General features: G+C 39.3%; 5 protein-coding genes and 4 long non-coding RNA genes across 11 annotated transcripts in view; 5 read left to right on the forward strand and 4 right to left on the reverse strand.

Moving 5' to 3' along the window:
• Window positions 1-15890, reverse strand: part of LOC124328801 — a 72025-nt gene extending 56135 nt beyond the window's left edge. Inside the window, exon 1 of the long non-coding RNA XR_006916486.1 lies at window positions 15819-15890. This is a non-coding gene — a long non-coding RNA (uncharacterized LOC124328801). The remainder of the gene's footprint in view (window positions 1-15818) is intronic.
• LOC124328751 (adenosine receptor A2b-like) lies at window positions 340-4402 on the forward strand. Its single transcript, XM_046787585.1, has 3 exons — window positions 340-2014; window positions 2365-2478; window positions 3230-4402. Exons 1-3 carry the CDS (start codon window positions 1301-1303, stop codon window positions 3560-3562), a joined length of 1161 nt encoding a protein of 386 aa, XP_046643541.1. The 5' UTR covers window positions 340-1300; the 3' UTR covers window positions 3563-4402.
• Window positions 4465-5953, forward strand: LOC124328760 (cyclin-C-like). Its single transcript, XM_046787595.1, has 7 exons — window positions 4465-4592; window positions 4651-4757; window positions 4826-5032; window positions 5093-5216; window positions 5286-5410; window positions 5487-5685; window positions 5790-5953. The coding sequence occupies exons 1-7, from the start codon at window positions 4561-4563 to the stop codon at window positions 5860-5862; spliced, it is 867 nt and encodes a 288-aa protein (XP_046643551.1). The 5' UTR covers window positions 4465-4560; the 3' UTR covers window positions 5863-5953.
• On the reverse strand, window positions 5911-7285 carry LOC124328764 (folate receptor alpha-like). The gene is made up of 4 exons (XM_046787603.1): window positions 6991-7285; window positions 6730-6918; window positions 6223-6438; window positions 5911-6166 (listed from the first exon to the last, which is right to left on the reverse strand). Exons 1-4 carry the CDS (start codon window positions 7177-7179, stop codon window positions 5975-5977), a joined length of 786 nt encoding a protein of 261 aa, XP_046643559.1. The 5' UTR covers window positions 7180-7285; the 3' UTR covers window positions 5911-5974.
• On the forward strand, window positions 7843-12112 carry LOC124328726 (E3 ubiquitin-protein ligase KCMF1-like). Of its 2 annotated transcripts, XM_046787549.1 has the most exons (12): window positions 7844-8199; window positions 8357-8524; window positions 8583-8722; window positions 8788-8875; window positions 8943-9075; window positions 9146-9369; window positions 9434-9535; window positions 9611-9678; window positions 9762-9931; window positions 9998-10215; window positions 10281-10499; window positions 10602-12112. In XM_046787549.1, exons 1-12 carry the CDS (start codon window positions 8184-8186, stop codon window positions 10880-10882), a joined length of 1827 nt encoding a protein of 608 aa, XP_046643505.1. In that variant the 5' UTR covers window positions 7844-8183; the 3' UTR covers window positions 10883-12112. The 2 variants fall into 2 exon arrangements, with proteins under 2 accessions (XP_046643506.1, XP_046643505.1); XM_046787550.1 differs by lacking the exons at window positions 10281-10499; window positions 10602-12112 and having other exon boundaries at window positions 7843-8199; window positions 9998-10229.
• On the reverse strand, window positions 12183-13394 carry LOC124328763 (bridging integrator 3-like). The gene is made up of 3 exons (XM_046787602.1): window positions 13262-13394; window positions 13097-13204; window positions 12183-13042 (listed from the first exon to the last, which is right to left on the reverse strand). The coding sequence occupies exons 1-3, from the start codon at window positions 13267-13269 to the stop codon at window positions 12346-12348; spliced, it is 813 nt and encodes a 270-aa protein (XP_046643558.1). The 5' UTR covers window positions 13270-13394; the 3' UTR covers window positions 12183-12345.
• On the forward strand, window positions 13673-14668 carry LOC124328804. The gene is made up of 3 exons (XR_006916489.1): window positions 13673-13925; window positions 13997-14234; window positions 14330-14668. It is a non-coding gene; the product is annotated as an uncharacterized LOC124328804 (long non-coding RNA).
• LOC124328789 lies at window positions 14696-16221 on the forward strand. Its single transcript, XR_006916471.1, has 4 exons — window positions 14696-14922; window positions 15001-15089; window positions 15155-15275; window positions 15689-16221. It is a non-coding gene; the product is annotated as an uncharacterized LOC124328789 (long non-coding RNA).
• Window positions 16222-16984: 763 nt separating this feature from the next.
• LOC124328800 lies at window positions 16985-19279 on the reverse strand. 2 transcript variants are annotated; one of them, XR_006916485.1, is made up of 5 exons: window positions 19000-19279; window positions 18194-18878; window positions 17977-18094; window positions 17817-17893; window positions 16985-17208 (listed from the first exon to the last, which is right to left on the reverse strand). It is a non-coding gene; the product is annotated as an uncharacterized LOC124328800 (long non-coding RNA). The 2 variants fall into 2 exon arrangements; XR_006916484.1 differs by having other exon boundaries at window positions 18194-19279.
• Window positions 19280-19777: the final 498 nt, after the last annotated feature.

Genomic DNA, 19777 nt, shown 5'->3' on the forward strand with positions numbered 1-19777 from the left:
GAGAGTCTGGGTTTGGAAAAACAAAACAAAATAGTCGGAGCGGATGACGGAAGCCGGGCCGCACGCGCACCATTACGTTGATGTTCTAGTCATTGTCGACTTGTCTTGTTTTTCTCTTCTTCCTCGTTTATCTATTTCACCTTGAAATGTTTGGAAATGCATTTGGGAATTAGGCGGAAAAGAAGCTTTTTTTTGTTTTGTTTTCTTTCTCTCTTTGCATTTCAAACCTTGCTGGTCCCATATTGGGTGAGGCTCTCGATCCGTCTCTCTCTCTCTTGACCAGACTGAGGATTTCGAACCAAAAAATCTCCATAACGCCACAAGCCAAAAGTTCGTCGAGTATACAGGACGTGATGTTTCTTCTTGTTTTGCCCGGAAAAGTAATAGAAATATATATACGTACACAAGGTGCTCGTCGGATGAAAAACCAAAGAAAATTCCATTAATTTCATTCGAGTTTTTTGCGCTCGTCGCTCACCCGTTGCGCCCGCCTACTTGTTCGATGCCCAACATCATCACATCACAGATCAGCTGGACTCTTTTTTTGGCCACATTATACGACGACGGGGGCAGGTCAGTAGTATCTTACGAGTACGTCAACCCAACCGACACCAACATCTGCCACCCCCCTTATTCCGGCGCCCGCTCCGAGGATTTGATTCACACATATCCGGCGCCCGTCATCCTCAGATTGGTGTTGCGGATCACACGTTAATCAGCCAACGTCCGTTCAATCTATTTATTCCCTCGCGGAAAATAAAACAGACATTGGAGAAGCCAATCCGGTGTAGGCCTATCTCTTATATTCTCCCATATCCAGGATATGGGGTCCATGTTGTGTGCTGTGCGTGAGTGTGTGCTGGCCGGGGAAAAGAGGCGTGACGACCTGGTCAGCAGCAGCTAGCGGGAGCAAGCGCAACAGAGAGCTGACCATGGAAACTGCAATTCAGTATTGGCAGAAAAGCTGAAGTTGCTGCTGCTGCTTCACTGGGCAAATCTATACGCCAGCAAATGCCTTTGAGTTGTGATCTAAAGAGGAGGTAAAAGATACAAGAACCAACCGGGAGACGAGCCGGGAGAGATGGACGAAGGCCATGCTGAGGAGACATCGACCAAAGCCGCAAAGGATTGGACTGGCCAGCAGTGAGCAGTCGTCTCATGTCCAGCATCCTCGCTGCACCGTCTTTTTCAGTTTTCCCTGTGTGTGGCGTCATTTCCGTTTGGCTGGACGAAAAGAATTGCCCGATGGTGTGACATGTGCGTGAAAAATGTGAAATGACAGCCGTCATCATCGGAAATCATGTCGAGCGACAACAGTAGTGTCGGGAACGAGAGCCAAACGACGGCCAACAGAGAGTCGGCCTGTCAATTGATGGGCGAGCATTTTGACATTACGACGGGCGTCATCGTGTCGTGCAACTTGCTCATCTCCTTGCTGGCCACCTTCGGCAATCTGCTGGTGATCGTGGCCGTCGTTCGCTATTCGATCCTGCGGACGCCGACCAATCACTTTGTGGTGGCGCTGGCCCTGTCCGACCTGATGGTCGGCCTCGTCATCCCCTTTTACGTGTCATTCTACTTTGACCTGCCCGACTACGCCTGCAATCCCACCATTTGCCAGGTCAAGAACTTTGTGGCCATGTGGACGACGTTGTGCTCGTTCATGTTGCTCATCGGAGTGGCCCTGGATCGCTACGTCTCCATCGTCCATCCGCTGGCCTATCCGCGGTTGGTCAGCCGTCGAGTCTCCCGTTCCATCGTCGCCTTCGTCTGCCTCTACGTCACGGGATTTGTGGCCCTGCCGTACCTGTGGACGGGGGCCCTCAAGGATTTGACGGTCATGACCGAGTGCGATCTGGTCTACATTTCGGCCGCCAATTACGCCATTCTCTTCTGCGCCCATTTGGCGTTCTCGCTCATCGTCACCACATTCCTCTACGGCCACATTTTCAGAGAGGCTTGGCGCCAGAACCGGCACCACTTGCATCAAGAAGCCAAAACGGCTCTCATGATGGTATTTATATCACATTATTTAAGATCTAAAACTTGTGCGTCATAAAAATACGGCGGCTGACAGAAAAAAAAACCGTGATGGCCTATTTTTCTTATTTTTTTAAAAGGCCCGCGCTTATTATCCGAGCTATGATGACTCTATTTCATATATTTCCAAACAAGCCATAGATCGTTTGGTCGTTTTTATGACTATTGTTGATCAACTCTCGTGTGTATAAAGATTAACACGAGTGTGTCCGTAAAGTTATATGGGCTGTACACATATAAAAACTAATCGCGCAGTCAAGTGCGCACACTGACTCTCGTTTCTTTTTCTTGGAATTCGATTGGACGACGCTGTTACACGCCCAGGTGTTGATCTTTGGAGTCAACATCGTGAGCACTCTTCCCTATCTGATAGTCGTTGGCATCCGATACCGACACAACGAACAAATCGACCAGACGGCACTCAGCCGAGCCAAAAAGGTAAACTATGACCATTTGAATTAGCCAGAAAAACCGCTCAAATAAATATGGGACGATAATGCGCGCCAATTTTCTAGTGAAACTCTCAGATATTTTTAGATAGACGGTTGGAACTTTTCCCTTTTTTCGCTTTCGTTGTTGAATGCAAACAACAGATTACATAGTTCACTGGCCCGCTTAATAATACGTCCATCACTTATTCAGTCGCCCCCATTTTCCCTTTTCTTTTTATCTGTGACAGTTTCATTCGGGAAATTTAAGGCGAAAAGATAATAACTTGCAGCCCCTTCAGTTTTTATCGTCCCGGTTCGTTTCGTTCGTTTTTTAAAAGAAACCATCAATTCTATTCTTTTTGTTTGGAGGTCGAAAATTTTGAAAAAATGTTTGACATTTCCGCATATAACGGGAAACGCGGTTGAGTTTAATCAACCACTTTTAAATTTTAATAGCAGTCAAGGAATTAAAAAGATATATTTTTTATTTGATTTGTTTTGGGCTTTTTCCCAAATTACGACATTCCGTTCAAATTCGCTCTCAGTTTTGAATTTGTTACGTTTAGATGGTTGCGTGGCGAAATTTAAAATCCCTTGTAAACAACATTTATAACAATGGGGAAAAACCGTGATAATTTTACAACCGGCTCAACCCGGATATAAACATGCTAAACAGTTTAATTTTTGTATCCGAGCTGTTGTTGTGTAACCGACACGCAAAAACTCTTTTCCTCAATGTTGCCGTTTGTTTTCGGCAGGTTGTCATGATTTTGTATTTCGGGAAATCAGCCCTGAATCCATTTATTTACGGCTGGAAGAACCGCGATTTCCGACTGGCTTTCGCCCGTCTGCTCCGCTACGTCCCCTGCTCCAAGTGGGCGATGGAGCGCTCACTCAGCTCGGTGGAAATGGCCACCGGAATCGGATCGAGAGCTGGATCCATCCAGCCGCACGATCGACAGCGACTCAGTAAAATCTATCAGCTGGAGCTGCCACCTATCGAGTGGCAAATCAACTCTACCGACCTCTCCAACGACGACTACCTACAACGAACGATCCCGCCGGATCAGCAACAAGTCACGGACTTGTAAAAATTCACGACGGCACGTTTTGAAATAGTTTTTGTTTTTTCACGTCACGCCGGACGCATGCCAAGAATCGTTCAAGTCAATTCTCACGGGGGCTACACTCTTTATTCATGCAGGATGCCTCTGCCTCTTGGCCTGTCCATCGTTGCTGTTGACTGATGCGGGAGATATGTCACATGATTTTTCCCCCCATCGGTTGTGTTGATGATATTAAAATATTTTCGTGTCTTGTGTATAGGCTACATTGAATGTTGATTGTATTTTTCGTTCGTGCCGATGCCACGGGATTCAAACTCTCTCTGTTTGTCCCTATCGTCATATAGCCCAAACATATTTTGTATCACCTCTGTTTTCTTACTCAATGTTCCATTCCGCATTTTGTATTTTCTTATTTTTTTGCAACGCATTTCTTTTCGGCCTGATGTACTCATGATTCTCGTTGTTGTAAAGCGGAAAAGTGGTCAAATTCCTTCGTGTTTAGTAGCCAAATTTACATACTCAATTATTCGTGGATCGTTTGTAACTTTGTAAAATGTAACAAACATTGAACGTTTCGTTAGGCGACAATAATATGTAAACAAATACGCTGTGTAATGAGTCTCAAAAATATTAAATCATGTTTATTTACGTCGAACCAAAGTAACTCATTGCGTCATCATCCTAATCACTCAGAAACATAAGTCATAAGTTAAAGATTTACAATTAATTAATTAAAACCAAATGGAATGCTATGTTTTGTTTTGTTGAACGCTAATAAAACTTACAAAAAAAAAAAAAAAACAGAACAAAATCACGAATACGATCGTTCACAAATCACTAAATCAGTAAATCACGATGTTTTCTTTTCTTTCGTTTATTGGCGTGCTCGGGTGCGATAAGGCTTCCATGTTAAAAAATCCGGGCACGGGGACGGCGGCATTTTAATAAGCGCCGCCTTACGTCGTCTAACAGTGTCAAGCATCGTTTACACACAGTAAACAAGTTAAACTCGGCCGCAGAGTATGGCTGGGAATTTCTGGCAAAGCTCGCATTGGTTAGTTTTTATTTGTCTAACGTTTTGATTCACATTTAATTACTCACTTTATTATTAGTCAGCAGTGGCTACTAGATCCCTCTGATTTGGTTCGAGAACGCCAAGGGGATTTCGCCATCGTCACAGAGGAAGATTATCAAAAACTCTTCATCTTCTTTAGTAACTGTAAGTTTGTTTTCACTATGGGATCATCTCCTAAATGTTGAATAATAAAAGTGTCTTTCTCATGTTAGTCATCCAGGTTCTTGGCGAGCATTTGAAACTCAAACAACAAGTCATAGCAACTGCCACAGTTTACTTCAAGCGGTTTTATGCCAGGAATTCCTTGAAATGCATTGATCCACTGTTACTAGCCCCCACATGCATTCTGTTGGCTTCAAAAGTCGAAGAGTTTGGTGTAATTTCGAACAACAGATTAATCACAACATGTCAATCAGTTGGTATGTGGTCTTTTCATAACACAAAATTTGTTATTGTGATTCAATCAACTTCTTAAACAGTCAAGTCAAAGTTCAACTATGCCTATCCTCAAGAGTTTCCCTACAGAGCACAACACATCCTTGAGTGTGAATTTTATTTATTGGAAAACATGGATTGCTGTCTAGTTGTTTACCAACCTTACAGGTGATCAACTGTTTCTGAGAAAATTTAAAGCATAATGTAATAATGTTTTTGTTTGAAATTTCCACACAGACCACTTGTCCAATTTGTTCAAGACATTGGGCAAGAAGATCTTCTTGGATTGTCATGGAAAATAGTCAATGATAGCCTAAGAACTGATATATCTCTTCTGTACCCCCCTTACCAAATTGCATTGGGTTAGCTTGAATTATTTTTGTCTTTTATCATGTGAACTCTACTTCATTTATTTCTTTCTTTTCTTCTGTATTATAGCTGCCATGCAAATGGCTTGTGTTGTGCTTCAGAAAGACGGGAAAAATTGGTTTGCGGAAATTGCCGTCGATACGGATAAAATTCAAGAAATAACGCGTCAAATTCTGGCTCTGTACGATCTCTACAAGACCTACGACGAGAAAAAAGAAATTCAGGGTTTGTTGGCCAAAATGCCTAAACCCAAAACGCAGCCAAGTCGGTAGGATATTCAATTTCCTATTTAGATCCCAATTCTTTCTTATTTGATCACATTGCAAAGAATAAAACTTTAAAATTGTTTAATACACTGTGATAACTATGTAGGCCTCCCTCGTCAGCACAATCACAGGATGGAATACAGGGCACAAATGACCAGTCCATGGGTGTGACAAATTGATTATCATTATCATTCTCATTTTATAAACTGAAAAACACAAAAACTGTGTTATGATCAACTATTTAATACATGCTTTCTTTTACAATGAAAATGAGAACGCAATTTCTCTATTCTAGTAGTTTAGAAACAACATCAAGGCGGGGAGTACGTATGTAAGCGGCTTCGTTGAAAACGTTTCCGCACTGTTACTTTGTTGGATTTTCCATCGTGCAATATTTTCGTTAGGATTGCCTTGATCACCGTCAAACCAAATACGCATGCAGGGCTCTGAATTATTGGTATACTTCCACGAATGATCCCAAACCTTTTAGAAAATAAAAATGCAATCACAATTCTAGGGAGAATGTTAATACTGTTTACCCTTTCACAAAAATTAGATGAGTTTTGAAAGATATCGGAAAAGGTGCGACATTCGGATTCAGGTCGGCAGTGATTGGTCCCATTAATCCATTTGAAGTTTAATGTCCAATTGTCTGTACATGTGTAATCATCCTTGCAAGCATTGAACCAATCATCACAATCAGTGGCGCAAAGAGGCACGTCCAAGAACCTTTCTCTGCGCATTTTCATGTTTACCTAGATAAAAAAGAAAATATACAATTATTTTCTACAAGTTTAAAACATTCAAAACAAATGTTGCTGGTTATGTAAAACTAGCATCTAGGCCTGTAGGTGGATCTGTGTTTCTAAAATTACAAAGCTTACAGACAACAATGTCTTATTTATTATGTAACAGCTGAGAAAATTAATTCTGCCTATTGTTTTCAGAGTGAATCTTTAGGAAAAATGAACTGACTATATTCCTATAGCTTGCATAAGCATGTTAAAGAGAGAACACATTTTTTCCATGAGTTTCATGGAACCCACCGTTTGCATCCATGGTCCAACATTAGGCGAGCATTCATAAAAGCATAAATCTTGAACAAAATGTTCTAGACATTTGCTCGACATTTTTCTGTTGGGACAGTGGTTGTAGTTGAAGCCATACATTTTCCCTCCATGAGCATGAACTGTCGTGTTTCCTGTGCAACAAGAATTGTTTTTCCATGGTAGGCACTAAAAAGAACCAAAAAAGTGGCGATCGATAAAATATTATTCAAGATAATTATGTAAGACAAGTCCTTTTACCTGTTTGTGCAAAGAATCTTCTGGGCCAGGTTCTCGTTTGTGATTGTTACCATCGATGCAAGAATTCACTAACTGTCTCTTATCCTTTACACTGATTTGACCAGAGATCGAATGAAATAGTCCAAGAAATAGAAGGACGAAAATGACATAATGTCTCGTTTCACTTGCATTTTGGTGGTGGGAAAGCATGCTGGCCTCAATGTAAGTTTAAAAAGCCAAAACGTCTTCTGCTAGCCGCGTGAATAAAGGTCCTATTCTCAGTCGTGTCCTTCTCGTAAATGAACGATTTTTGGACGAGGCCACGAAACTTAAGGCAATGCTTAGAGGAAGGGTTTGGGGAACTCAGCTGAAATTAATGCGCACTGGCTCGGATGTACGCATGTTAATTGAGATAATAATTAAATCGCCCATATTAAAATAATCGTATCAGCAACGCCTCAGTTTTCTATAGCACATCACATTTCGCCTTGTAGGATGTGGTTTCGTATTTTTCGTACTTGTTGTAAAGGCAGGAAGTCTTCATTAACTAACTTTCCGATCAATAAGTTTTGTTTCATAAAATGACGTTGATGATCTCCGTACTTAACGACGGAAAACAAGTTCGCTTTTTGCATTTGCTAATTTATTATTCTGAATTCTGAATACATGTGCCTGTATTCAACGCCAGAAAAATTTTTATTCCGTCAAAGTGATATGGTGATACAGAACGAAAACGAACTATTTATATATCTTAGTAAGCATTTTTAAAAACACATTTTTAAAAAGCTTTTTCAACCATTACATTCCACAAATTTGAAAAGTGTGAATTAACTTCAGTCTTATAAATACTCGCTAGATGACTGCTCAATCGTTTTTTCGACGTCACAATATGGCCGTATTAGAGAATCTTTTCTAGAGAATGTTTTTCCATTCATCAGAAGAGAAGACATTTTCTGATTTACGGTTTGTTTGCGTGATTACCCAATGCAGGTCTGCCTATCTGCTTGGTACTCATTAATTAGTCCTCCAGTTGAAATCCCGACCGCCAAACTATCTCCCGACCTATAAATATTGATTTTCGGAAAATTCTATATTCGACCCCGACCCTTTACTAGTGTAGAATTTGGGAGTGCGTTTCTCTTGTGAAATCAATCAAAAGACTCGGTTGCTTTCCCCGGAGAATTTCTATTGAAAAACTTCGCTGCAAAAAAGAAATGTCTAGGCATGAAGGTAAGTCATATTATTTTGTTGTACCTATAAACCTTTGTCTTCTGTAGATTTCACAAAGATCAAAAGTTTACTTTTGTGATGATGGCCCCTTTGCTAAACTCCCATTTTTTGCTCCAAATTTCTATTAATTAACTAATATTTTTCTCTTTTTCTTCAGGTGTCAGCTGTGATTCTTGTATTAAAGGAAATTTTAGGGGTTTGCGATTCAAATGTTTGATATGCTATGACTATGATTTGTGTGCAACTTGTTATGAGGCAGGAGCCACCAACACTCGCCACACTGCAGATCACCCCATGCAGTGTATACTCACCAGATCAGACTATGGTATGAAAGTGAGTTTTATGCAACAGTTATTTTCACTTAATTTTGAATGTTTTTACAGATACTTTTTATGGAGGAGAATCAATCAGCTCAGATACACCCCAGTCTTTTTCATGCCCATATTGTGGGAAGCTTGGATATACCGAGACAGGATTGTATGATCATGTGACATCAGACCACACAGAAACTCCTTATGAAGTGGTAAGTCTATTTCAAAAGATTGTGCAGTGATCTGGCAGTGTGTGGTAACCTTAATTATGTTTCAGGTATGCCCCATATGTGCGTCTTTACCGGGCGGAGAGCCAAACCAGGTTACTGAAGATTTCGCGGCCCATCTAACTATGGAACATCGTGGTAAAGTTTTAATTGAAATTGCAATGAATCTACTTTCGTTACCGTTTTTGTTTCAACCATTTCAAAGGTGGAATTATCGGTCACAATGGTGTCTTACGAGAAGAAGAACCAGGAGGAATTGGTCGAGGTGTGCGTCGCATTCCTCATCCAGCTCGAGGATCTTCTGGTCCGAGAACAAGAAGACCTAATATGCACTTTACGTAATTAAATTTTCTATCGAATTGAATTCAGCAAAGTTGCACTATATAATTACAACCTAATTATTTTTAGTTCTACTGGTTCCGTCCTGACGTCGTCCGGAAGTACGCCTGGATCTAACTCTAGTTCTTCGCGAGAGCGTGATCGGGAGCGTGAAAGGGAGGCCATGGATCCTATTGCTGAACTCCTTTCTCAATTGAGTGGTGTTCGTCGAGGTCTCGGGGCTTCCGGACTTGGGAGTGTTCTTGGTTTAGGCGCGCTGGGATCATTAGGTGGAGCTTTGGGATCGCTAGGAGGTATGAATTACGATATTGCTTTGTGTGTTTACATATTGTTTTACGTTTATAATATTTATTGCAGCCAACCTAAGTGGCCAATCGCCTGGTTCCAATAATTCGAGTTTACCTACACCTTCTGGAAGAGGAGGGAGACTATTAGGATTAGTTGGAAGAGATAATGCAGGTAACCACCTTTACGCTTTTAACTTGTAGTCATGTCGTCAAATTGCAAATTTTACACTTTCTATATTTTTTTTAGGAGCGTTTAGTGAATTAGTCAATAATGGAGCCAGTGGACAATCCCAACCGCAATTAGAGCGGCACCAGGTTCGCATTTTTCATTTCATATGTATTTTCGGCATCCAACAAACAAATGATTGATTTAATTATGTCGGGTTATTGTTTAACAGGCGTTGAGGTTGCCCCGGCGACAGACACAAGTCATATCCGCACCGTCAACGTTTTCATCAACGAATGTTACTACTGGTGTGACCCCCAACGGCTCCAGTTCCATGATACCTACCACCGCTTCAGTCGGTAGCCCCGATTCTACAAACAATTCTCAATTACTCTTATCAAGGTTTGTCGAGCACTGTAATATTTAAATTGATTCAAAGTGAGTCATATCTGATCTTTTTATTTTTAGGTTGGGAAATGTGCTAAAAGACGATAGAAAAGAGTCAAACAGTAAGAGCTGTCAAGATCGAAGCCTTTTCATACAAGATCTGATCCTCTCAACTCTAGCTTCTGGGTTTGAGTTGGACATTGACAGAGATTTGACTACTCCGTTGTCTAGTGTTGAACTATCTCGAGATATTTTGACTACCGATCGACCCGAAAAGAATGATGTTGCAGTTTCAAGGGGTGAGGCGATCTAAAAGTTAGAATAACGTCAACATTCACCTTTACAGTCAACACTATTTTATTAGGAAACAATCTTGGCGAGGCGAGTGTAGCATCAACCGGAAGCGCTTCACAGAACACCAGCGGAAACCTCGTTGCCGATAGTACGAGTGTAGCGTCTTCAAATACGGCTGCGTCCGCTCTCCCAGATGGACCACCAACCAGAGGACCCGCTTCTTCGATTATAAGCGGCTCTCCATTGTCGACCAGACCCAAGCAAACGGTTCACCACACCGAACCGAAAGGTAATGAAACTGGCTTTCCTTTTAAATTGAGTCATAGCAAAGTTGTTTACTGCTTGTTACCCCCTGAATCCGCTTCTGGTAACTCATCGTCATCTGTAACAGGGCGGCGAGTAACTCATCACCAGGCGCCAACATCAAGTATGCGCATCCCCAGTGCCTCTTCCTCTTCAAACTCGTTATCGTCGTCTTCGCGACCGCCTGTTCACAGCTCGAGTGGTGGGATCGGAAGTGGGTCTGTCAACTCTATGGTCCGATCTAGAAGTCATGGCACCAACGGAGCTAGTGGGGCCTCTGGATCTAGCACTGGAGCGCCCGGTGGATTGTTAAGAAAGCCTGTCAGGCCTCAGACCAGTCATCCTCCCCCTCCTCCTTCCTCCCACTAATGAAATTCTTCTTGATATTTGCATTATTTTCGTTTGAAAATCGAGGGCGAGAGTGAAAGGGATGACCAAATTATTTCTATTCCTCGTCCAAGAAGTTATCCGCCGCCCTATTTGGTTAGAAACATCTCCCCCGCCTCCCGTCCGCTACCCTTCGCACTCAACATTGCAGTGCCTGACTGGAACAAACACAAACTGACGCGATACTTCTACTGTGCGAATAAAGAGAAAAATGGAGACTAAATTAAGCAAATAATTGAGGTTAAAGAAATGATAATTGTTTGAATCTTTTAAAACTACCGAGAAAAACTGTTAGGGCCATTCATTATTGAGTGTGATGGCTGCCAAATGTAAGAAAATGCCCTATCCCCCCCTTCCAGTAAACCTATGAAGGATTGGATTGCAGCAGCCGTGTAGCATATATATATTCACAAACAAGAAAAAACAGCTTTCTATTTTTTTCATTGATAAGGATTTTTTCTTGTTTTTACGTTACTAATTTTACTGAGCTGAGTGTTGATTTGCTTTGTAGGTAACGCGCTCTCAGTTTATATCTGGCTGTTTTTTTTCTTTTTTTTTCTTTTTTTTTTTTTTGCAACTCTCGCTCCCACTTCTCTTATGCATATATATTATATTATAGGGAATTTTCCGGGCCTTAATTTCTTCTTTCACAACCAGCTGCTGGCTAGTCGAAGTGTAGAGAGATTGAAGGAGGCGAGAGACAGAGGAAGGTTCTTTGAATGGATATATTGGAAAATAAAATGTTTATTAATCACAGATACACACGCAAACACGTGCCCAACTTAGCCGTCAGACGCTGTTCTTTTCACCTGGAATTGTTTTTAAATATTATTTTCAGGATGACACGTCGGACTGCCATCGATTCAAATCGACAATTGAGTTCTGTATGAGTTTTTTAATCCGCCTCTTTTAATTGTATATCCAGCAGATCAATGGCGTGAAATAATGTGCGAGTAACCTTGTTTCCCAACGCCACTAAAAAGGAATTTCTGTATTGATCATTTCCCCAACTTTCACATTAAGCCTTCTACTGAGTTGTTCCCTGACGACCGCCTCCCTTATTTTTTTTCTCTTCCCTTCTTTTTTTATAGTGGAAATAATTTGTTTTTCCTTGAATCGATTGAATTTGCAATCCGTGGCGCGCATCAATGTAATTTACTTATATAGTGGTCATATGATGGATTGCCTATATCAATAAATTCATTCATCTAACGCATTTACTTAAGAATTTGTTGATGGAGCAATAGTAAACGAAATATATACAAGATGTAATTAGAACATATTCGACGAAAAATGTAATCTGTATTTATAACAGTATTTATAACAGTTTTTAAGACACTTGAGTGCACACAAATACTAAATATTATTATAGGAAAGAAATGTGACGGGTATAGGATGCTGGATGGACTGTTACAACAAATTTTTGGTAATGCATAGCTTTAATTTTACTTATCAGCAACAATGGAAAGAGAACGTATAGCTTGCATATCTTGACTAAATTGTGCTATTAACTCTGAAGCAGCTGGTTCGCTTTTTGTCGCTTTTGGAGAAGTTCTTTTAGGACTAGTGCCGCTGTGAAGGACTAATGAATTGAATAGTTTCGTGCATTCACCATAGTAATTAGTTTCAGCTCGAATTAATGCTAACAGGGATGGTTCAATGTAATCTGCTCGCAGATCCAACATTGTGTTCATGTCATTCAATAGTTGTTTGTTTGTAGTTTTAAAATCTCCTTCCATAACAGATAAGGAACGTTTAAGCTGCTCTGTTCTTGCAATGTTTGTTCCTGTTCTCTCCTTTTCCTTGAGTTTTTCTAACTGTTTTCTTACAGGAAGAAGATCAGTAATCATTTGATCTCTTTTTTTAATAGCTGTTTGTGCACTTCCAAATTCATTAGCAAGTTTCTTTAAGGGGTCATTCACAGTAACTTGTACAATATCAGAAAATTGTTTGGCAGATTCCCCCATTTGCTTGGAAACTGAGTGGTATTCTTCTGCTAAGACTCTGAAATGTTCCTCTTCATACACTTGGTTGCATGATGACAGATCTGAAGTGAGCTTCTGTTCACAACGGGCTAAAGTGGAAAATGACTCCTTCAGGTTCTTACACTCTTTTTGGACTGTCCGATTGATTTCTTCTAGCCTGTACATGAAAAAAATGTAATTTAATACTTTAAATCAACTTAAAAATAAATACTTTTGAAGCCGGAGAAATGCATAATCAATATCTGCTTCCTCGGCAATTGTGCATAGTCCACATGAAGGTGATGGCCTAGCATGAAGCTGACTTCTTTTCATTAAACCCCTACGAAAATTACTTTAAAAATTTGCATTTAATAATAATAAGTTGCAAATATTATACCAATTCATGATTCCAAACCGCACGATCCCACCTGAGTTGTCTTATCTCATGGGACATAAACCAAGACAAAATATATTGCACAATCGAACCAACCCAACCGAAAACAACAAGTTGTTGCACTCTGCCATCTATGGGACAGAATTGTAAGATTTTTACAATAAGCAGTTAACATCCAGCGTTGCATTTTTCAGTCAGCTACATCCGATAGCAAGGTACTAGGCTGTGTCCACTTTCCAGGCTGTTTCTGTTTGTAATTTTTGTTACATTATAGACTTAAATATAATAACGTTCAATAACTCACTAATGGCCGTAAATCCGTAATAACTAATAAGACAGTAATAACATGACTGCAACAGCGCTTCCCACTTTCCCAGTTCTTTCGGAAGTTCGTCTGCATCACCAAACCAGTTGCAAAGTGACCACTGACCACCTCACAGTGATGAGTGAAGGTGTCGCAAAGCTTTAATCACGAATAATTTAATTGTTTGATTGTAGTGAGTATATGGCAAATGAGTCCGTTAACGAAAAAGTTTACTTTTTACCTCTCGATTGCTGTGTGACCCACGGATATTCCGTTAGACCGTTACCCCTCTAATGTGTTGTCTTCTAAAGCCAATCTCTTACAGCTTGTATGAACAAGGCTATCTCGAGATTGAGTGTTTAAGTAAAAATTATTTTTTTCTGGATATTTTAACGAAATTTCTTAATTTTATTTTCGGACTCTGGAATTTTTAGGTCACGACCGACGGACCGACATCGGCGCGAATGCGTTCATTGCAAAACGCATCTTTGCCGAAAGAACTGACATCCGGGAAGAAATTGGCTTTGGCGATGAAATGCATGCGTTGGGGAAAGAAATACGTAACACTACTACCAGTCCCCCATCAAATGAAATATTGCTGCATTTTTTACTTTTGGTCAAGACAGAATTTGAAAAACCTCTTTATCAAGAGCTATCTACTATCTGAGGCAGGTGACTCCCATGATATAGTTAACAAACTAACCTAAGATGCATAACACTCAACTGTTTTTTTTTTTTTCTTTTTTAATACATATACCAACAAACAGGGCACAGTGCAGGAAGAATTCATCACGTGAACGCTATTTCGTGTGCCCTGACACGCAGGATACGAATTACTTGTAATCTAAAATTGAGTGAAGATAGTGGACGAGAGAAGCAACACAGAAGCTGCTCAGTGCTCACCTCTGGAAGACGTTGAGCGAAGATGAATTGGAAGTGAAATGCAGTCCGTTTCGTTTCCTCCACTGCCAAATCAATCGCTCTGCTGCACTGATTGAAGTGTTGACGAATCTAGTCAATCGGTCCACCCATCTAATTGTGAAGTTCCCCTGATTGATTTAGTCGTTAATAATTTTTTTTTAATGACACTGAAGAGGATCTCTGGTGGCCAGGTTTGTCTTCAGTTGTTGGGCGTAGGCTAGGCTGCTGCTAGCCCTTTAGCCCCTACCTTTTTCTTGGTTTTTTGTCAGCTGAATCGTGACTTCTGAGAGGAAGAGTCGCCATTTTTATTTGTTTGGGGTTTTGATGTTAGCTTATTCATTAGCTTGATTGCTATTTGTTAGGCATTTTTATAGAATTTGTGATGGGTTTTAGTTGGTTCGGATTGGCGGTTGGTGATCTTGCTATTTATTTATTTTTGGTATTGATTCGATTAAATTCTTTTCACGTGCAGTAGTGCCTGAAAGTGTTAAATGTAATTCTATATCTGTAGGCCAAGATGAATTTTGATGCTTTAAGACTTGGAGACCATAATGTCCACCAATTTGAGAAGCTGAGTAACATTCTACTTCTACAATGTTAAGAATGGTAACATTAACAATAAACTAATAGAAATACATTTGGATCATAACATTTGTAATGTTTGATTGCAGGCACCTTTTAATAACAGGAACTTCAGCCATCGAATCTAGGAATTCCATCCAATTGTGCACGCTGCATGGAAGTCACATTTACCTTTGCTGTGAACATCATGAACACATACACTATTTGAAGGTGACAATCTTATCCAGTTTAGATTTTACAGTTAAAATGTGATTAAGCCATTGGTTAGTTTTAACATTTTGGGATTTCGTCAAGTCAACAGCTATTTTTTTTAGTCATGTGTTCTGTTATGGATTTTTTAAAGAGGTGTTTGTAGTAAGCAAGAAAGGCAGATACCTAAAGAAGTTTTGTTTATTTGTTCCACTGTAGAGTATTCTTTAAAGTTTAAATTAATTTGTATTTAAATCTTAAATGAGTCATCTGGTTTCATGTAAATTTATTAATTTAACTTTCAACATTAGGTAAAAGATAATGTTGCCATATAATATTTGGGTTGAATATTTGAAGTGATTTAATGTAGCATATTTTTTAATGTCATACAGCGTTTCCAATGATGCTGAAGATTAACTTTACTTTGGTTATAGGTTCATGTTTACTTAGCAGTGGTATTGCTGTCCAATGTGGCGTGTTGTTGGAGCCTATGGTGGGGAATTAGAAAGAAATCTGCATCAAGTTGCTGTTCCTTGTGCATCCAAGGTGCTGGTTTTATGATACATCCAGTATTGTGTTTCATTGCTATTTGTGTCTATGCAGTTCACTTTTTATATATTGAGAAGGAACAAAAAAGTAATACGGGGAGGTTTATGTCAAACAAATAATAAATATGTCCGTGATTGGGGAATGAGGAGAAAGTTGGGGTGGGATATTTGATTATCATTTGTTAAAAGAAGTGAGGTATATTCTTAATGAATATGCAATACTTAGTGATAAAATCTGTTGTTAACCTTATAACCTTCCCCACTTACACATACATTCCTCAAACCCCATAAACACCTTCATCAAATCCCACATCCACTTACATCCATTCATCAAACCCCACAATCTCCAACATCCAGTCCACACAATTGTTGTAAATTTATAATCATCTATATATTTAAATTAATAAACTGTCATTGTATATAAATTTTGTAAACTATATTTATTCTGGAACACTTACAAAATAAACAATCCATTAAACAGAGCGTCCGGTTCAAGAGAATTTTTTTTGTGCGAGGCTTTTTAGCAAGCAATCCGCCACCCAATTTGACAAAAAATGATAAGTTTGTTTTCACGGAAATTGCGTCAGACGGTTAACAAATTTCTAGTTCAACAGTCTCATGTAAAAATTTGCATCTAGTCTACTGGTGCAAATTGCGATTCTTTAAGCTTGGTTAATTCGGTGATGTATTAAAAAATTGAGAGTAGCCAATAAATTGAACTAAATTGCTTTTTCAGAATATTTTGAAGATACATCACAAGAAAATCTAAAAACAACAGCGATCTAAAACCAAAATATTCAGAAAAAGTTAGTTCAATTTTTTAGCTACCCACAATTGCTTTTAACACATCTCCTAAATAATCAAGCTTTAAGAATAGCAATTTGCACCAGTAGACTAGATGAAAATTTCTACATGAGACTGTTGAACTAGAAATTTTTTAACCGTCTGACGCAATTTCCGTGAAAACAAACTATCACTTTTTGTCAAATTGGGTGGCGGATTGCTTGCCAAAACTCACACATGCAGTGTCGGCGTAGATCCAGGGAGATTACCTGGAAATGGAAGAGGAGAGAAGAGTGCGAGGCAAGTTTTACTGGGGAGCGAATAGTCATACTAGGCTTCCGGGTTAGACTCATGACCCTCTAAAAGTTTTCGTCGGATCATGCGCCTTCCAAGTCCCCGTTCGACCAGAGCCCTCCCCTCCTCCTGGTTTCACAGCGGGTGAGTGACCACCGGCGGGCGTTGGTTAGTGGTTAGTTAGGGAAACGGGGCCACAGAAAAGAAGGGAGTCCAGATATACACTTTTAATTTATCTACATCAACATAATTATCTTGAATTTCAGCGTTTTCTCCTCAGTTTCACCATCCCAATGTGCCAGTTTATGGAATGGCGGCGACAGATCCACCTAAAAAGAAGATTTAAGTAGGATTTGATCAATAACAAGAACAATCATAATCAATAACAAACATGATGCTATTATGAGGCGTAGAGAAACAAGTCAACAAAAAACAATGGAGAGCACTTCAAAAATATTGAATCAAATCAGCAAATATGCACTAATTGTTGTCTTATGCCATATCCTATATAGTTCAGGAAAAATCACGAATTTGGCCGAATTTCCGATCTTCGGCTGTTGGTTCTTTTGGGCGTCTAATAAGTACTAAATGAAGTATAACTCCTTTTAAATCCGAAAGTAGACAAGCAAATTACCAAAGTCTAACAAGTGAGCTTTGTGGCTTACGGTCAGTACACAAAATTATCTAACGTTAACTGCCGATAAATGTCTTTAGAATTGCGTATAGTAAAAGTAACTGAAACGGTGAACATATTGTTTTTTTCTGACTGATGAAAAACGATCTAAGCCATCGTCTAGCCTTGTAAACAAGAGAACGATGTTTTAAATTTTAAACAGAAAAATGAAAAGGATCCCTGCTCTAGCAAAATTGAGACTTATACTAAAATAAGAAACAATCATAACAAACAAAAATGGGTAATCATAAACCTAATACTCACACAATACTGCTACATTATCACAACCACAGTTCTTTCTTTTAAGGTATTATTCTCTGGAAAGAATATTTTCCAAAATTCTGATCATGATCAAAATAAGAAGTAAAAGGAATTAGTATAAACTTTACAGTACTACAACTTAGTAAAACATGGTAAAACTTACACCATGAATATGAAGAGAATTTCAGTTGGATACTTTGCGTTTGTTTCAATCTTAATTCTCTTTGTTTGCAATTGAAGAAGAGCCTGGATAATGCTATTTTCCTTTCACATGGATTTCACTGTTTCAAAAAATCAGACATCAAAAGAATTGATAAGTGTGAGATTGCAAGTTGAGGAAATAAAAAAATACAAATTGTTAAATCAACTAAGCAGAATACCTATAATGTTGGATACACACTTAATCTGCTTTACCACACATCACGCTGCTTCAAAAAAATTTTTAAATGCTTAATAGTTCACTTTTAAGTACTGCATCGAAACGTGAAAGACAGCTAACCGTGCACTAACCATGGCAGCCATTGTTGTTATAAAACTGCAGTGGCACCTGGTGGGGGATTTCAGGACTTTCCCTTGAGCGATATGAAAAGGGTGTAAAGCGTCGGTTTCGTTGAAAATATAATAGTTTACGGATTTAGGAACCTGAAATGTCTTTTTTGTTTGTTTTTTTACTCATTAAAGCTCTTCTTCTCTTGGTAATAAACTTGTTCAGTTGAAATGAAGCCTGATCGATTCGTTTTCCAAATATATTGAATTAATCCCAAAAGGTTATATTATTACACGATTACTTCAATGACATAACGCATATGAAAAAGGAAAACAATCCGCCAAATTCAATAGGAGTCCTTTTTTGGAAATCGTCGAATTTTATGTATGAATCCATCAATTGCAACACCAAACAGCTAAAAACATCACTTGGTTGTTTTGAGTCATATGACAAAAATAAATTATAAAATTAAGACAGGTACAAACAAATTAAATGAAATGCAAAACACTAAGAAAATATTTAGACACGGTGAACAAAATTTTATCCAACAACTGTTCAAATGTGTGTTTGCTGTAAACCTTGAAGGAATTTGTAAGATAAAAATAAAACCTTACTTCAATGTGATCAAAAATCAACAGAACCTTCTTTATTTTAATCATGAAAGCACATAATTTTAAGAAGGAAACAATAACATATTACCATTTTCCAATCTGGAACACTTTTATCCTATTAACTAGCCATGGCCTCCAAAACCCAGCTGTCAGTGGAGTGGACAAGCCAAAAATCTAAATCCCGTTATAAACAAATTTTTCATCGTCAATTCTATGGAGACCGACCACACACAACACAGATGCCTAAAACAAGAAGAATACACACGTGCTCCTCTACTGCCAACACTGCAATGAAGTGAAGCGAGTGTTGGCTTAACCGCTTAACGGCGCGGACGACTGATATGGAACAGGAACAGAACACAAATGACAAATCAAAATCAGTATCAGCCATCAGGTACGTATCACACAAAGTTGGATTTCAAAAACTCCCCCCCTCCCTCCACATCCCCCACCAACACTACTTGGGCTCAATTCTCAATAGCTCAATCCCTGAACACACTCTATACACTCCAGAGGCTCTGATTGGCGCATGTTATCCCAGTTACCCAACAAACCTTGGCCAGCCTTGGCATCGCTTGGCATTCTGACCATGGTGTATTAGTATGGTGGGGGAACTTATGGTTGGAATCGGCTATCTCGGCTGAAGCCAGTGGTCACCAATGATCAGCGCTGCCTGGTGGACAATCGGGAAAACTATGAGCTATAAACGGTTTGAAAATTTTCTAAGTCCGATTGCACTTTGCTTATGTACTTATAAAGCTATAAAATCGTAAAAAATGAGTCAATAACAGTAATTAAGTATTATTTTTCCAGCCTAAATTTTTTCAAAATGAAAAGACAACAAATATGAAAAAGAATAAATGACG

Source organism: Daphnia pulicaria, chromosome 3, assembly GCF_021234035.1.
Source record: "Daphnia pulicaria isolate SC F1-1A chromosome 3, SC_F0-13Bv2, whole genome shotgun sequence".
Lineage (NCBI taxonomy): Eukaryota > Metazoa > Arthropoda > Branchiopoda > Diplostraca > Daphniidae > Daphnia > Daphnia pulicaria.

What these genes read in the sequence shown, in the direction of transcription:
- LOC124328751 (XM_046787585.1), top strand. Translation starts at nt 1,301, where the DNA reads ATGTCGAGCGACAACAGTAGTGTCGGGAACGAGAGCCAAACGACGGCC. An exon ending in CCAAAACGGCTCTCATGATG is followed by an intron (nt 2,015 to 2,364) that starts GTATTTATATCA and finishes TTACACGCCCAG; the next exon opens with GTGTTGATCTTTGGAGTCAA. An exon ending in CACTCAGCCGAGCCAAAAAG is followed by an intron (nt 2,479 to 3,229) that starts GTAAACTATGAC and finishes TGTTTTCGGCAG; the next exon opens with GTTGTCATGATTTTGTATTT.
- LOC124328760 (XM_046787595.1), top strand. Translation starts at nt 4,561, where the DNA reads ATGGCTGGGAATTTCTGGCAAAGCTCGCATTG. An exon ending in GTTGTTTACCAACCTTACAG is followed by an intron (nt 5,217 to 5,285) that starts GTGATCAACTGT and finishes ATTTCCACACAG; the next exon opens with ACCACTTGTCCAATTTGTTC. An exon ending in CCCTTACCAAATTGCATTGG is followed by an intron (nt 5,411 to 5,486) that starts GTTAGCTTGAAT and finishes TCTGTATTATAG; the next exon opens with CTGCCATGCAAATGGCTTGT.
- LOC124328764 (XM_046787603.1), bottom strand. Translation starts at nt 7,179, where the DNA reads ATGCTTTCCCACCACCAAAATGCAAGTGAAACGAGACATTATGTCATT. An exon ending in AAGATTCTTTGCACAAACAG is followed by an intron (nt 6,919 to 6,990) that starts GTAAAAGGACTT and finishes GGTTCTTTTTAG; the next exon opens with TGCCTACCATGGAAAAACAA. An exon ending in TTGGACCATGGATGCAAACG is followed by an intron (nt 6,439 to 6,729) that starts GTGGGTTCCATG and finishes TTTTTTATCTAG; the next exon opens with GTAAACATGAAAATGCGCAG.
- LOC124328726 (XM_046787549.1), top strand. An exon ending in TCTAACTATGGAACATCGTG is followed by an intron (nt 8,876 to 8,942) that starts GTAAAGTTTTAA and finishes ACCATTTCAAAG; the next exon opens with GTGGAATTATCGGTCACAAT. An exon ending in TCACCACACCGAACCGAAAG is followed by an intron (nt 10,500 to 10,601) that starts GTAATGAAACTG and finishes CATCTGTAACAG; the next exon opens with GGCGGCGAGTAACTCATCAC.
- LOC124328763 (XM_046787602.1), bottom strand. An exon ending in GCATTTCTCCGGCTTCAAAA is followed by an intron (nt 13,043 to 13,096) that starts GTATTTATTTTT and finishes TTTCATGTACAG; the next exon opens with GCTAGAAGAAATCAATCGGA.